The 16,974-nt window shown below is 32.2% G+C and overlaps 1 protein-coding gene across 12 annotated transcripts in view; it reads right to left on the bottom strand.

The window, feature by feature from the left end:
• The window catches only part of LOC126884956 (uncharacterized), a 110,631-nt gene that overhangs the window by 80,476 nt on the left and 13,181 nt on the right, over positions 1 to 16,974 (bottom strand). For 5 of the 12 annotated variants that reach the window (XM_050651324.1, XM_050651332.1, XM_050651335.1 and 2 more), the window contains 18 exons: positions 11,370 to 11,441; positions 11,238 to 11,309; positions 10,762 to 10,833; positions 10,630 to 10,701; positions 10,179 to 10,253; positions 9,984 to 10,121; positions 9,844 to 9,924; positions 9,709 to 9,789; positions 9,574 to 9,654; positions 9,438 to 9,518; positions 9,300 to 9,380; positions 9,173 to 9,244; positions 9,036 to 9,116; positions 8,879 to 8,959; positions 8,751 to 8,822; positions 7,734 to 7,826; positions 7,498 to 7,569; positions 7,379 to 7,429 (listed from right to left, as the gene is read on the bottom strand). In XM_050651324.1, coding sequence (XP_050507281.1) covers positions 7,379 to 7,429; positions 7,498 to 7,569; positions 7,734 to 7,826; positions 8,751 to 8,822; positions 8,879 to 8,959; positions 9,036 to 9,116; positions 9,173 to 9,244; positions 9,300 to 9,380; positions 9,438 to 9,518; positions 9,574 to 9,654; positions 9,709 to 9,789; positions 9,844 to 9,924; positions 9,984 to 10,121; positions 10,179 to 10,253; positions 10,630 to 10,701; positions 10,762 to 10,833; positions 11,238 to 11,309; positions 11,370 to 11,441 — 1,428 coding nt within the window. The remainder of the gene's footprint in view (positions 1 to 7,378; positions 7,430 to 7,497; positions 7,570 to 7,733; positions 7,827 to 8,750; positions 8,823 to 8,878; positions 8,960 to 9,035; positions 9,117 to 9,172; positions 9,245 to 9,299; positions 9,381 to 9,437; positions 9,519 to 9,573; positions 9,655 to 9,708; positions 9,790 to 9,843; positions 9,925 to 9,983; positions 10,122 to 10,178; positions 10,254 to 10,629; positions 10,702 to 10,761; positions 10,834 to 11,237; positions 11,310 to 11,369; positions 11,442 to 16,974) is intronic. The other 7 variants (XM_050651326.1, XM_050651325.1, XM_050651327.1 and 4 more) reach the window with 7 other exon arrangements.

Below are 16,974 nucleotides of genomic sequence, written 5' to 3'. Positions count from 1 at the left end.
ATTACCGACTATGTCAGGCTACTGCTTGATGGTCAGAATATGGTGTTTACTGCAGACTCCGATTGTAAACAGTGGTATTGCACCACGGTTTAAATCGTGGGGGGAAGCTGTATAACGTTTACGTTTTCCCAGTGTAGATTTTGGTCTAGTCCCTTTCATTTCACGCTTTTATCTTAACTGATTAGATCCTAGAGTCCCTATCGGCGTTGTTTTTCTTAGAAACACATATGTGCTATCGATAGAGTCGAACATTAGACTTTAATAGCTTTCTGGTGAATGATATGGGCCTTGCATCCCATAACTCGTCTTAAGTATTAGGTTCGCTAAGCCCTTTTACGAGTGGTAAGGAAATCTGTTCTTGAATATCTTTCACAGTTTCCCATAATTTTGATTGGTTAAAACCCCACCACAAACAAAGGACGCCAAAGGTTCATAAAAACCACAAATTCTCAAAATTCTGCATCATTTGTGAGTTGAGTTAATATAGTCATTATGTGAGATCAAGTTTGTTCGTGTATTGTGGGCCCCGCCGATTAGGCAGGTAAGAGTATTAATGATTGTTTATTGGTATGTACAATAATTGTACAATTTCGTTTTCTATTTTTTTAAAGGGTCCACCTTTCACCTTCCACCTTCCACCTATGCATTATGTTGTCCAGCTGCTATTTTATGAACACTGTTAAATACTATTATTCTTTCGACTGTGTCGTAAAGTTGAATTTCTTCATGGCCATCTTCCACACCTTGAGAGCTTGCCGGCTTACAAAGGGCCATCCTACCCTCTAACAGATGTTTTAAGTAAGTCACTCATCTTTTACTTATTGAAGAAATTAGTAGAGACGCCTTTGTTATGTCCAGGGCAAGGACAATTTTGTGTGCTTTCGTGAAATAAGTTCAATGACCTAAAGTTTTCGCCCAGTTTGTGATAGTGACATTCTGAAAAGTAGGTCATACTTTTAGTATGAAGTTGATGATTATCTTTTTATTTTTAAATGGGTGATCATTTAAACTATAAACATTTACATTATGTAGATATTTTTCTGAGTATTATTAGAGTGTTATTAAGTATTGTTAGATAGGTATAAATATAAACAAAGAGCTCTTTCTTTTTTTGTTGTAAGTGAACGGTAAAATTTCTAGTTTTTATTTAGAGTATGGATTTTTTATTTTTTCGAGTAACTACAGTTCATTTTTTTTTTGAGTTAATAATTAATAGTTATATTCGTTCACTTACATTCCATTTTTTTAGTATTACTGTGTTGGTGAATACACCAATTTATATGCAGTGATTGTTATTATGTCGCCAACTTTTGTCTTATAGATTAACGGTTTAGGTATTTTTTGGTTTCTTAATTTTGTTGTTGGCGATCTTATACTGCGTATACACTGTACGTATTGTGTAAATATTGAGATTTCGTAGAGCATTTTAATAAATGTTACATTGAAACTTACGATGTCGTATTTTATTTAATTTTTTTACAGCTCAAGATTAGTACATTGATGTCTTGTCGTAGCATTCTTGCTAATTTGTTATTGTTGCGTTATGTTTCGTTAATTATTGTTCCTTTGAGTATTTTTTGGTCAAAATACCTGGCGCCCTATATTTTTGTTTGAGTATTAAGTATTTCCGTTTCCTTAGAGTCCAAGTGTCAAACCATCAGTTAATGTTATCTACTTACCTTTTTTCTATCTTCGTTTCCTTAGCTCTATTCGCATACCATTATTTATTAATTTAACATCTTTCATTGTAACCGAAGCCCAACCCAAAGAACCGCGCCCACATCTCTTCCGACTGAGCAACGTGGTCTTTGTTTCGTCAATGTAAACGATTGGACCTTTCCATCTTCGGTCATTCCTTATTCCATCCAAGGATAATATCGTCCTGATCCTTCTGGTTCAGCCTTCATGACCTCGTGTCCATCTGATCGTTATAAGGTGGTAACTTTTTAAGGGTTAAAACGATTTGTTAGAAGTTTCTAACAAATCAAATTAGAATTTTCTAACAAATTCAAATTATAATAAATTCAATAACTCGAGGTATTTGAGTTTTTCGCATAAATTTTTAGGTTATGTGAAAACACAAAAGTTGTAGATGTTTTTATTACCAATAGTTTTGCTATTTAACTTTTTTTCATAGGACTTATTCTACCGGAGATTGTAATAAACCGTTTTTTACAGTTAGTCTGGGCAGATTATCGGAGAATAGGTCACTTTTGGGAAAAGTTATTTACCAGCAATTTTATTGCTGGAATCGAATCTTATGATTGTATATATTAATAATATAGGTATGCATGAATGCAAAGTCCGCAGATAGTGTGCTACTTTTTTTATAAACAAAATGACGCCCGAAAATCGTGTTTTTTTTCAATTTTTGCTCTATAACTTCAAATATTTTAACTTTACACCAAAAACACCCAAATAAAAATTCATTGAAATTAAATTCTGCATAGAGACGTGTTTTTCCCGATTTACTTAGACGAAAATTTTCCCCGGAAATGCGGGATTTTCCAACAAAGTCTTTAATTTTCAACTAAAATTTTAGGTAAGTAATTGTTTATCAATTAATCCCTTAGAAATTCCTTTATTAAATACTTTAATTCTTTTAACTTCAGGATTAACTGTTACTTGAGCCCATCATAGCCTAATAGAAAATAACTTTTCTCAAGGACTTCAAGGATTAATTTTTACAGTAACATTAGGAATTTATTTTACTATTTTACAAGGATATGAATATATCGAATCCCCTTTTGCAATTTCTGATTCAATTTATGGATCTTCATTTTTTATAGCAACAGGTTTTCATGGGTTACATGTAATTATTGGAACAACCTTTTTATTAATTTTTTTAATTCGCCATTATTTAAATCATTTTTCATCGACACATCACTTCGGTTTTGAAGCAGCAGCTTGATACTGACATTTTGTAGATGTAGTATGATTATTCTTATATATTTCACTTGGTAATGTAAAAGCACTTTTCGTATAGATTATAATTCCAGAAGTCTATAGAAATTGAATGAACAGTTTAGCAACAACTGAATTGTTAATTAAAAATATACGGTCGCTATAATAGCTACAATAACAATGATACATAAAAACAGCTATGATTCTTGTATAAAAAGAGACTGTACCTATCTACTGTACTTTACAGAATTGAAATTGGACTATTTAAGCGGCCTCAGGAATATTTTAAATTTATAAACAATTTTTTGGCTTATAAACAAATAGAATATCTCGCTAAATATTAAATTAAATTAAATCATGAAACCTGCATTGGAAAAAAAGCGGCAGGGCGCTTCTTTTAAAAGAAAAATTGTTCAATTGTAATGAGTGGTTCCTGAGATACAACCGGTCAAAACTGACCGGCATTTACGGCAAAGATATAAACAAGAAAATCATAATTTTCAAACCATCACCTTTTTATTTTGTTTACTTTCTCCATACCAATTTTCATATTTTTAAAATACTCATAACCTATATTATTATAATAAAAACTCTCGATAATACAAGTGAAAATGGCCAAAAATAGCAAAATTCAAATAAAAAATTAGGTTGGAGAAAATGTAATCTAAAAGTTCAAAATCGGTGTATATTAACAAAATACGTTTGCTCGGCTTCCCATGGAGTAGTTTTCTTCATTCTTTTTTTGTTCCCAAGTAACTCGAGTAGAGCCATCTAATTAACGCATTACTAAATGTCAAATTTGCTTTTGTTTTTTTTATAATTAATTAATTTTATACGCTGATGATATAGTTCTAATCACAGACACAGTAGAGAAAATGCAGAAACTAATAGATATTTGGCAAAAAGAGATACATAAATTAAAAATGGAAATGAACCTCAACAAAACTAAACTTATGATAATAAATGAAGATGAGAAAAGAGAAAGGAATACTAATATAATAGTAAGGGAAAAAGTAATAGAACATGTATCTACTTTTGAATATCTGGGAAATATAATAACAGATGATGGGAAAACGGACTTGGCAATAAGTAATAAACTGAAGAAGGCAACTAGCGTGTATAACTCTTTAAATAATACAATTTTTGGAAAGTCAGAAATAAGCAACAAAACTAAACTCAGAGTATATAACAGCATAGTAAATCCGATAATGACATATGGGGCGGAAACATGGATTGTCCAAAAGAAACATGAATCAATGATAAACGCGACGGAGATGAAATACATGAGAAAAATAGCCGGAGTTACGAAGTTTGACAGATTCAGAAATGAAGATATAAGAAGAGAGTTGGAACAAGAACCGATAATTAGGAAGATCGAAAACAAACAATTAAGCTGGTTTGGACACATACAACGAATGGAGCAAGATAGACTTACAAAGAAGGTACATGAAGCCAAAATGGGAAACAAAAGAAAAAAGGGAAGGCCGAGGAAGACATGGACGGACCAGATCCAAGATATAGGTGAAAGGAGACACATCAGTATGAGGGATATGAAGAACCTGGCCACCAATAGAAGCAATTGGAAGAAGTGGATAAAAGGCGGAACCCGACATCCGACGCCCTGAAGGGCACTAAGGATTATGAGAAAGAAGAATAATTAATTTATTTATTTATTATAACAAAAATTTTGAATTTGTTTAAATAAACATTGTTTAAATAATTATACATCTTTCAAATGCGAGTATTTGTGTTTTTAACGTTAAAAGGTACACTTGTAGTAAGTTTATTTAAAATAAGTCTACAACTGGAAAAAATATATAGTCTCCTTTTAATATAAATAAATTAATCTATTATAACAAAACAGAAGCAAGTTTGACATTTAATAATGCGTTAGTTAGATGGCTCTACTCGAGTTACTTGGGAACAAAAAAAGAATGAAGAAAATTGCTCCATGGGAAGCCGAGAAGATGCATTTTTTTTAACGTATACCGATTTTAAACTTTGAGACGGCATTTTTCCAACCTAATTTTTTATTGGAATTTTGCTATTTTTGGCAATTTTCACTCGTAATATCGATAGTTTTTATTATAATAATATATGTTTGAGTACTTTAAAGTTATGAAAATTGGTGTGGAGAAAGAGGACAAAAAGAAAAAGGTGATGGTTTGAAAATAATGATCCTATTGTTTATATCATTGCCGTAAACGTGGGCTTGGTTTAAACTTTGACCGGTTGTATCTCAGGAACCAATTATCGCAATTAAACATTTTTTTTTTTTTTTTGGAAGAAGCTTCCTGCCACTTTTTTTCAATACCGTTTTTATGATTTAATTTAATTTAATATTTCCCGAGTTCCAAATAATATTTGTTTATAAGCCAAAAAAATGTTAATAATTTTAAAATATTCCTGAGGCCGCTTAAATAGTCCAATTTAAATTCTGTAAAGTACATTATATAGGTACAATGTCTTTTTATACAAAAATCGTAGTTATTCTTATGCATCATAATTATTGTGGTTATTATAGCAACCGTAAATTTTTAATTAACAATTCAATTGTTTCTAAATTGTTCATTCAATTTCCATCGGCTTCTGGAGTTATAATCTATACGAAAAGCGCTTTTATATTACCAAGTTATTTAATTATTATAAACAATTACTTATCCAAAATTTTAGTTGAAAATTAAAGATTTTGTTGGAAAAACCCGTATTTTCCGGGGAAAATTTTGGTCGAAGTAAATCGGGAAAAACACGTCTCGATGCAGAATTTAGTTACGGTGAATTTGTATCTGAGTGCTTTTGGTCTAAAGTTAAAATCATTTTTGAAGTTATTGTGCAAAAATTGAAGAAAACACGATTTTCAGGCGCCATTTTGTTTATACAAAAAGTAGCACACTATCTGCGGACTTTGCATACCTATATTATTAATTTATACAATTATAAGATTCGATTCCAGCAATAAAATTGCTGGTAAATAACTTTTCCTTGTATTTTGCTAATTATCCCAGAGTAAGTTAAAAACTCACCCCATTCCACTTTCCGATCTTAGATCACGTATAAATTATTTTTCTTTTATTTTTATCATATTATGTTCTTCCTTTTCCAATGGGTTCTATCCTGTTACTATTTTTTTGTCAATCTGTACCATTTTTACCGGCTTCGGCCTAGCCCAAAGCCAATATTTATGCAGAAATTTTCGTATAGAAAATGCTGTTGAATATATTTGATGCCTGTCAAAAATCTAAAAACATCCTAAACAAAATTAATCTAAATTTTTTTCCGACCATACGAAAATTTCTTTTTTAACGTTTTTTTATTTTATGATTTTCAATAACTTAACAAAAAACAATTTTAACCTACCAGGTTTCCGGGTCACCAAGTACATGGTGGTTAAGAAGAACCCAAGACCAAGGGTTAGACAAAACGTAACAATTAATGAATACAACTTTGAAGTCGTCAAAGAATTTAAGTACCTGGGAGCGATCATAACATCTGAAATTAAATTTGAAAAGGACGTAGCAGCCAGGATCATTGCAGGAAACAGGGCATATTACTCATTAATGACCGTACTTAAATCAAAAATACTCTCAAGGGCAGCAAAAATAGGAGTGTATAAGACAATAATTCGTCCCACAATAACGTATGGAAGCGAGACATGGACTCAGAACCAGAGACTCAGAGGGAAACAACAAAATTACTGGTACTTGAAAGAAAGATACTGCGGAATATCTATGGGCCTTGCAGAGAAGAGAGAACAGGAGAATGGAGATGGAGAAGAAGGCACAATGATGAACTCCAGACAATATATGGAGATGAAAACATAGTACGCTACATCAAAACAAACCGAATAAGATGGGCGGGTCACGTGCCAAGATCGAGTAACGAAAGATTTCTGGACGCCACATTTTGGGAAAGGCCCGATGGCAGAAGGTCAGTTGTTCGCCCAAGAAAGAGATGGAAGGACGCAGTAGCCAGTGGTCTACGCAAAATGGGAGTACAGCAATGGGAAATAGCTGCTCAGGACCGACAACAATGGAGGGAAATAGTAAACGCGGCCAAGACCCACATGGAGTTGTAGAGCCAAATGATGATGATGATGATGAGGTTTCCTGGTTGAACCGCGTCGATATTATCTTTGTCGTTTTCTTCAGGGCTTCCGAGGTCTCAGTCTCCTGAGGCTCCAGACACTACACTGTCGAGAGGACGCCGAAAGCTCGGCCAAGAAAATATCAACGCGGTTCGACCCGGAAGTCGAGAGGACGCCGAAAGCTCGGCCAAGAAAATATCAACGCGGTTCGTCCCGGAAGCCTGGTCAGTTTAATTGTAATAATAATTCTTGTAATAATATTGATCTTAGCTTTAATTTTCATTGTATGAACCGCGGAAAACTTGTCAAACACAAGTATAATATAATTATATTATATTTGACTATATTAATTTGTTATAATCATGATAATTGTTATGTGGTAAATATTACCTTAATTTTTTTTGGATCTGATATTGTATTTAGTATATCTTGCGATTTATCCTAAAAATTGGTTTTATTTGTATAAATTTGTGTTTAAACCACAGTTTAAACGAGTGAGTAAAAGTTACCTTAAGATGTAACGGATCCGGAATAATGTTAGGCATATTATCAATAATACCTGCAAGTCTCTTAGGTCTTTCCTAAAAACATTATAGGAAAATAAAAAAAACGGTAAAAAATCGCTTTTAACGAATCTCAATAAAAGTAACTACTTACTCATATTATAAAAACTAGTTTTATTAGTTATTTTACCTTTATCCATAATATTATACTTCTAGCTAATAGTAAATTGTTCAAATTATACCTTTATTCGTAACGGATCTGGAAAACTGTCAATAAAATCTGTAGTATGATCGACAACATTGCCAAGTGTATCTGCAAGTGCTTTTGATTTTCCCTGAAAGGTTTTGGAAGGTTATAAGTAATTTGGAAAGATGAAAAAGAAGCAAAATAACCTGACACCAATACATTCAAATTATAAACAGTTAATTTAGAATATAATAATGGTATCATCAAGTTCAGTTGAAATCAATTTGATCTTTAAGGCCCGTCGAAGTACGCTGCTAGCTCAGTTAAATTCGATATTGAAAAAAAATCTGGTATATGTGCCGGTGATTGAACCCGACTTGGTAAACCAACTGGTAACCATAGCCATTGAAAAACTATGTTTTTAAGTAATTCTTGCGCACTCCAACCCAGAACCTACCGCTACCATCGATGGGCACTGGAAATAAATACTGGCCAAAGATGAAAACGCTGGGAGTAACGACAGGGAACCGAATTCAATCCGAATTATTGATTTGGTGAAAGCTTCTATCTCCGATTCTCTGAGCACTGATCATACCTGGAGATCGAGTATTGATTTATCGCTTCCGTTCCATCACCAACGGTTAAATCGACTGTTCCCACTGTCTTTGGGTATGGACTGAAGATCGTCCTTTGCCTTACCTATACGAATTTTCCAGTCTTTCACATTCATTGCTCTTATGTCTTCATCTACATCATCCAGACATCTTCTTCTGGGTCTTCATCTACACCTCTACAAACTTGCGTCTAAGTGCGTCTAATATTATCTAGTAGACTTACCCGTCACAAACTGTTAAACGTGCCTATTTATCATGCCATTCAAGTAATGCCAGCAAAGCTGGATAGCCTATTGGAATTTACAAAAGATACACAGGTCCCCGTTTAATTTGAATTATTGACGTTGTTTGATTTAAACTAATTCAGAAACAGATATTCATTCTTGGTTAATAAAAATTGTTTGTTACCCCATATAATTGGTATAAAATTATTTTGTTTCAGTTTTTGTGTTAAGTACCTTAAGGTTTAAGGGATCAGGGAGAGTATCAATAATATTATGGGTATTTTCTACCGCACCAGATATTTTTCCCTAAAATTTGTTTAAATTAGTAATTTTTTAGTATAGAAATAGTTATTAAGTAGTACCTTCAAGTTCAGAGGATCTAGAATGTTACCTAGAACCTTTTCGGGGTCGTTTTTATTTTCTATTAAATCTTTTGCTTTATCCTAAAACAAAGAGCCAAACATACTACCTAATTGACACCAGGATTATTTTAATGTAGAATTACTTATTAAGTGGTACCTTTAGGTTAAGAGGATCTAGGATATTACCTAGAACCTTTCCGGGATCATTTTTATTTTCTATTAAGTCTTTAGCCTTATCCTAAAATAAAAAGGAAAAATAGTAGTACCTAATTGACACTATATAATTAGTATTACCTTAAGGTTTAAAGGATCTGGGAGAATATTGATAATGTTATGAGTATTATTTACTGCATCAGATATTTTGCCCTAAAATGTATTTAAATTAGAATCCTTTTAATTAGGCATTAGTGTTGGGTAGTACCTTAAGATTAAGTGGATCTATAATGGTACCTAAAACCTTAGCAGGATCTTGTTTATTCTCCATTAAATCTTTAGCCTTATTCTAAAACAAATAAAGCCAAAGATATTACCTAATTATCATTGTCTATCTAAATAGTACCTTTAGGTTTAACGGATCCAGTATGTTGCCTAAAACTAAACCCGGATCTGATTTATTCTCTAACAGATCCTTAGTTTTGTCCTAAAATGTAAGAAAAGGTAATACCTAATTCATTATTATAAAGTTTGACAAGTACCTTTAGATTTAAAGGATCCAGTATATTACCTAAAACTTTTCCAGGATCTGATTTATTATCTAACAGATCTTTAGCTTTATCCTAAAATATAAAAAAGGTACTACCTCATTTATTTTTATAAAGTTTGACTAGTACCTTTAGATTTAATGGATCCAATATGTTGCCTAAAACTTTACCGTGATCGGACGTGTTATCTATGAGGTCCTTAGCTTTGTCCTAAAACGTAAACCATAGTAATACTCTAATTTTACGTAAACGATTCATTAGTACCTTTAAATTAAGAGGATCTAATATATTTCCCAAACCCGCATTGTTACCACCTTTATTATCTATTATTTCCTTGGCTTTATCCTAAAATATATAGTTAAAGCTAATACCTAATCTATTTGGAAAAAGTACTAAAGTACTACCTTTAGATGCAGCGGATCTAAAATATTACCCAATATATCTCCAGGGTTAGACGTTTTTTCTTTATCTTTTAATTTTAAAGGATCAGCAAAATTTTCAGCAGCACCTGCTATTTTTTCTGTGAGATCTTTAGCTTTGTCCTAAAATATACTAAATTATATTAAGTGTATTTGTAATATACATATAGGACGTAGTACCTTTAAGTGTAGAGGATCCAGCATATTATCCAAAAGATTTAAGCCTGGTTTTTCCTCAGATGAGTTAGGTTTATCCTAAAATTTTTAGTGAATGAGAAATTTTTAATTTTGGTTATAAAGACATTAAAGAAGAGATTTATCTTCTTATACGATTAATAGAAAATATATTTTTTTATGTATTGTAAACCTTTCTAGTGTAAAGTAATTACACTGTCAGTAGTGCAGACGGTGGTACTACTCTTTCTAATAATTCACAAAACAATTCTTGACTAACTCATTGTTTTAGTATGACTAAATGTTCTTGAAAACTAAATGCTGCTATTATTTATTTTTCACAAAAATTCATACTTGGACTTTAACAGTACCTACTATGTAAAATCTCTTTCTACTTGTATTGTTGATTGTGATTCTTTTTTTATTACACTTCGTGTAAAATTATCGTCTTAAGTACCTTTAAATTAAGCGGATCTATAATATTGTCCACTGCACTAGCAACTTTTTCGTGTAAATCTTGTGCTTTGTCCTTGGAGAACCAAAATTTGTTTTAAATATAGATATCTATATTTGACAAACAAAGTAGTACCTTAAGATGAAGAGGATCTAGTAGATTACCAAGAATATGCTGCGGCTTTTCAGTTGAATCAGTACTCTTATCCTAAAAATGATTTAAAAAACAATTTTTCTTTAGAGAAAAGTAAGCAATTTTGTGAAATGTGATGTGAACAATTTCGTTCACTATGAACATTAATTATATTATTAAGATGATTACTAGAGAAATACTGATTGTTTATTTTTAATGTTTCTAGTGCAATATCGTATTTCTACTAACAGGAGTGCAGAAGATGGTAAATAATACTCTTCCAACACTTATCAATTTCGTTTTTATTAATTCATTTTTTAATTATACAAAGATTTTTAGGTAGTAACTACTGTTAAACTTTTTAATGAAAATTCATACATCTTGAACTTTAACAATTTTCAAATGTCCTAATACTTTTATTGTTGATTGTGTGACTTGTTTTAAAATTATAATGAATTTGATGTTGTTATGTTATATACCTTTAAATTAAGTGGATCTGTAATATTTTCCACAGCTCCTGCAACTTTTTCGTGTAAATCTTTTGCTTTGTCCTAAAATAACAATCAATTCTTATCATAACCGTAATCAATATTCAGCAAACCAGGTAGTACCTTAAGATGTAGAGGATCTAAAAGATTACCAAGTATATGCTGTGGTTTTTCAGCTGAATCATTAGTTTTATCCTAAAATTATGCAAAAACTTTAGAACTATTTTTCTGTAGAGGAAAGATAAAAAATAAGTCCTTTTTTCAATTTGTTGTTAACATTTATTATGTACTATTCGGATTGTTGATAATATTTTTGGAGAAACAATTTTTTCCAATTTTTTAAATCTTGCTCGTATAGCATCAAATTTATTGAATCATAGATAATAATACATAATTACTCGTGAGTTTCTGATAAGTTGTACATACAGTAGTACCTTTAGATTATGTGGATCTAGAAATTGCCCAAGAGATCAACTGGATTAGGTTTACTTTCCTGCGATACTATATGAGTCAGTTCTTTTGGTTTATTTTGGATAAAAGAACACTAGAACCGAGTTCTAAAGTATCTAGCCTCCAAGTAAATCATAGTTAGGATTGCAAGGTGAAATTTATTTTGATTATTATTTGTAAACTCCTATATTATAATCAAGTAAGAAAGAAGTAAGAAAGTAGAACCAAGTAAGAAAGTACTTACTACAACCAAATGTAAGAAAGAAGAATGGATGAAGGAGGAAATTCTAGAGTTGATGAATGAAAGATGAAAAAACAAAACCATTAATAAGACCCGCTATAAACAGTTTCAAAACCAAATAAGAAGAAAAAATAGGGAGGCTAAGAAACCTACTTCTCTGAAAAATGTAAAGAAATAGAAGAACTGCAAAACACATATGACAACTTCAACCTACATAAAAAAGTCAAAGAACTAGCCGGAATAGGAAATAGAAGAACCTCAAATATATTGCTCGACAAAACTGGAAATATTATAACAGAGACAAAACGAAAACTACGACGATGGAAAGATTATATCGAGGAACTATTTCATGACCAGAGAGAAGCTAGTACATCCGTAGATAGCCAAACGGGAGATGTAGGCCCAGAGATAACCAAATCAGAGGTTAGTCAGACAATAAACTCTATGAAAACCAATAAATCTGCTGGTCCAGATGAATTGCCTAGCGAGCTGATAAAGTTGGTCAACGAGAAAAACCTGGACATAATAGTAGAATTGTTCAACGCTATCAGTACTACAGGAATCATCCCTAGAGAAATGTTGACATCAGCCTTTGTGTGTTTGCCAAAGAAGGTGAATGCAAAAGAATGCAATGACTACCGAACCATAAGCTTAATGTCACATACCTTGAAAATTCTATTGAAAATTATCCACGCCAGAATACACTCTAAACTGGAGCTGGATATTAGTGACACTCAATATGGGTTCCGCAATGGTATGGGTACCAGAGAGACATTATTCTCCTTCAACGTGCTGGCACAGAGATGTTTGGATGTTAACCATCCTCTTTACGTCTGTTTTACAGACTACAATAAGGCGTTTGATAAAGTAAAACATGATCGACTCATGGAAATCCTAAAAAATAAAAACCTAGATGAAAGAGATTTAAGACTAATAACACACCTCTATTACAATCAGCGAGCAATAGTAAGAATTGAAAAAGAAACATCTGAAGAAATGGAAATAAAGAGAGGAGTCGGGCAAGGCTGCATACTATCACCTCTATTATTTAACGCTTATTCTGAAGAGGTAATGCGAGAAACTCTGAAAGATGAAACAGTCGGCATAAGAGTAAATGGAGTCTTAGTTAACAACATCAGATATGCAGATGATACAGTAATAATAGCCGATAGTTTACAAGACCTGCAAAGACTCAAGAGTAAAATGGTAAGGTGTAGTAGGGAGTACGGACTCTCTCTCAATATCAAAAAGAAGTTTATGAAAATTAGTAAAAACAACCATAATACTAACGAAATCTTGATAGTAGAGGGCCAGCAGATCGAAAGAGTAAAAAAGTACACTTACCTAGGAACACTTATAACAGAAAATAATGACTACACTGCAGAAATAAAAGTCAGAATCGAAAAAGCACGTTCCAATTTTATAAAAATGGAAAAGGTCCTATGTAGCAAAGATTTAACATTAGCTCTTAAAGTACGCCTAACAAAATGTTACGTCTACAGTGTTCTATACTATGGAGTGGAATCATGGACATTAAATGTAGAGACAATGAGACGACTTAACGCCTTTGAAATGTGGACCTATAGAAAAATTATGAGGGTTTCCTGGGTAGATAAAGTTACAAACAATGAAGTACTGAGAAGAATAGGTAAAGAAAAAGAAGTTGAACTTAGAGTTAAAGAAAAGAAGCTACAGCATCTCGGACATGTGATGCGGGGCGAGAAGTATGGCATCCTACGACTCATAATGCAGGGAAAGATAGATGGCAGAAGAAGCATCGGAAGAAGACGAATTTCATGGTTGAGGAACCTGAGAGAGTGGTTTGGATGCAGCTCAAAACAACTATTTAGAGCTACTGCCTCAAAAATTAAAATAGCTATGATGATTGCCAACCTCCGTAGCGGAGATGGCACCTGAAGAAGAAGAAGATATCATCATCTTAAAATTATACCGCAATAAAAACACACTAAACTATTTATTTTGGATATATAAAAATCCTCAAAGAAGAAGCTTACTCAGAATACTAAACTGAAAATTTACAAATCAGCAATTAGACCAGTAATACCATATGGTGTTGAAGTAATGTGTCTAACCCAGAAAGAGGAAGAAATATTGAGGATCATTGAGAGGAACTAAACTTGAGGATAGGCCCACTAAACTTAGGTAATAATGAATTTAGAAAACTCATGAACCACGAAGTAAGAGCACTTCTGAAAGGAGAAGACATCTTCAGATTTATTAAGGTACAGAGACTCAGATGGATGGGACATATAGAAAGGAGAAATCCAAAAGCCGTCATCAAGAAAATTTCCAAATGGAGACCTATATCAGGCAGACCACGAGAAAGACCCAAAACTAGATGGGAGAACCAGATAATCGAGGACCTTAAGAAGATGGGAGTCAGAAAATGGGTAACCATAAGCAAAAACAAGAACGAATGGAGAAAAATTGTAGAAGATGCAAGTCACACAACCAATTGTAAAACCAAAATGATAATGCGGATTGATTCACCGCGACAAACGAATCAGAAGAGCCTAAAGAGGGCGGCAATGACTCCGCTAGGAATGTAGATGCCATGACGATTATATAAAAATAACTTTTCATATGCTTTATGGATCTAAAGAAATTGTGTGTCTGGGTCTAATTAATAGACATATTCCAAATCATAAAAGAGAAGAACGTCAATACAAAGCACATAGCAATTTTATGGGAACGCAACAGTCGCAGTAAAACAAGGATAAAAACGGAACATTGAATGACCTAACAAATAAACATGCGTGTAGGAATTATGAACTGGAATGACCATAGACAAGATAATATAAAATATAAAGTGTAAATGAAAAAAACATAAATATACCAAAGAAAGAGGATACATTAAGAGAAAATTGAGGCCGGGATAGGATGATATTAACACGAGCACGACTCAACAAATACAGAAATCATGTGGACAGAATGGACCCACAAAGAATCCTGAAATGGGCAAAAACACATAAACCCAATATAAATTACTAGGGAAACCCCTGAAGATGTGGTATGAAAGCTGGACATTATTACCAAAATATCTGGATTGATAGAATAAACAGGATTATGACCTACAAGAAAAAGGCATAATGATAATAACATAAACAAATTTCTCAGTGATCTAACAATATTGCAAACAATATTTTAGAACATTCTTTAACGGGAAAATATTGCAAACCTCTACATTTATAAAAAAACCGCTTGGATTGACATGAAATTTGGTATACACATAGCTAATAAGTCAAAGAAAAAAGTGATATTGTGCCGATGAGTGCTTTTGCCCTAGGAGTGAGTTTCACCCCCTCTCAGTGGTGAAAAAGTATATGTCCAAAATAATTCCGGAAATGGATAAACTAACTAATTCTAAACAACTTTTTTTCCATAGAGTTTTTTCACCAAGTCAATACTTTTCGAGTTATTTGCGAGTGAACATGTTCATTTTTCAACAAAATAACCACGTTTTTAGACGATTTTTCGCAAATAACTCAAAAAGTAAGTATTTTGTCGAAAAAAATATTCTTAGCAAAAATATAGCCTGTAAACAAAATGAAAAAGGTGGTGTATATATTAGGTCTCTATACGTAGCAGAAGCAGAGTTACTAGCTAATGAAAATATGTTCCTATCCGTCAAATTCCAAATCGAATATTTTAACGTGATATAACCAAAAAAATTAAGGCGGGAAAACTAATTACAACTTTTTTAAAGAAGTGTTTATTTACAACTTTATTTGTGTTTTATAAAAATATATATAGCATCAAAAGTAAACAAGTTGGGCTCAAAATAAAGTTGGTCCCTTTTCTTTGGTAAAAAAATCAAGAACATCACCCTTTAATTAGCATCTCAAATAAAATTAATCGTTACCATTTCACAAGTTTCTTTACTCGTGTATGTATTGTTTATATGATTTGTAAGTTTCATTGGTTCAAAGTCCTTATTTTTGAAAGGGCTGTAGTTAAAAGGGCTTGAACGATTCACCAATCACGAGTGTGTGCAAATTTAGAAACACCAAATCTTAACCAATTTCTGTCTTACATAAAAACAAAAAAATACAAAAGATTTAAAAAAGCTAAGCAGACTTTTTTTATTGTTTGAGATTTTTGTTATCTCCAATTTTTAAGTTATTTTGAAAAGAAAAATTTTTTCAAAATTACAATTTTTGAAAAGTTTACTTTAAAACCAATTGTTTCCAAAAATAAGCACTTTGAATTAATAAAACTTACAGATCATATAATGGTAACATAAATAAAGAAACTTTTGAAGCGGTAACGATTAATTTTAATTAAGTTGCTAATTGGGAGGTGATCTTTACGATTTTTTTTGCCAAAACAAAAGGGACCAACTTTATTCTGAGCGTAACTTGCTTATATTTGATGCTAGAAACTTTTTTCATAAAAACAGAAATAAAGCTTTTTTTTAAACACTTTAAAAAACTTGTAATGAGTTTTCCCTAAAAAGTGCTTTATTTTTTGTATATTTCACGTTGAAATACTCTATTTGAAATTTGGTGAACACGACCCTTTTTTTCATTAGCTATAACTCTGGTTATGCTAGGTGTAGAGACCTCGTATATACACCATTTTTTTACTTTTTTACAGGCTATATTTTTACTTTCAACATTTTTTTTGATAAAATATTTACTTTTTCAATTACTTGCGAAAAACCGTCTAAAAACATGGTTATTTTGTTGAAAAATGAACATGTTCACTCGCAAATAACTCGAAAAGTATTGACTTTGTGAAAAAAGTTTATAGAACAAAAGTTCCTTAGAATTAGTCAGTTTATCCATTTCCGGACTTATTTAGGACATATATTTTTTCACCCTCGAGAGGGGGTGAAACTCACCCCCAGGGAAAAAGCACACATCGGCACGCTATCACTTTCTTTTTTTGACTTGTTAGCTATGCGTTTGCCAAATTTCATGTCAATCCAAGCGGTTCTTTAAAATTTACAGCAAAAACCGTGAAATACTATTGGCGGTTATTTGTTGATATTGCTTTCATTTTTGTGAGAGATTT

This window comes from Diabrotica virgifera, chromosome 5 (genome assembly GCF_917563875.1).
Source record: "Diabrotica virgifera virgifera chromosome 5, PGI_DIABVI_V3a".
Lineage (NCBI taxonomy): Eukaryota > Metazoa > Arthropoda > Insecta > Coleoptera > Chrysomelidae > Diabrotica > Diabrotica virgifera.
Note: the sequence above shows the minus strand (reverse complement) of the source record. Positions and strands in the feature narration are given on the sequence as shown.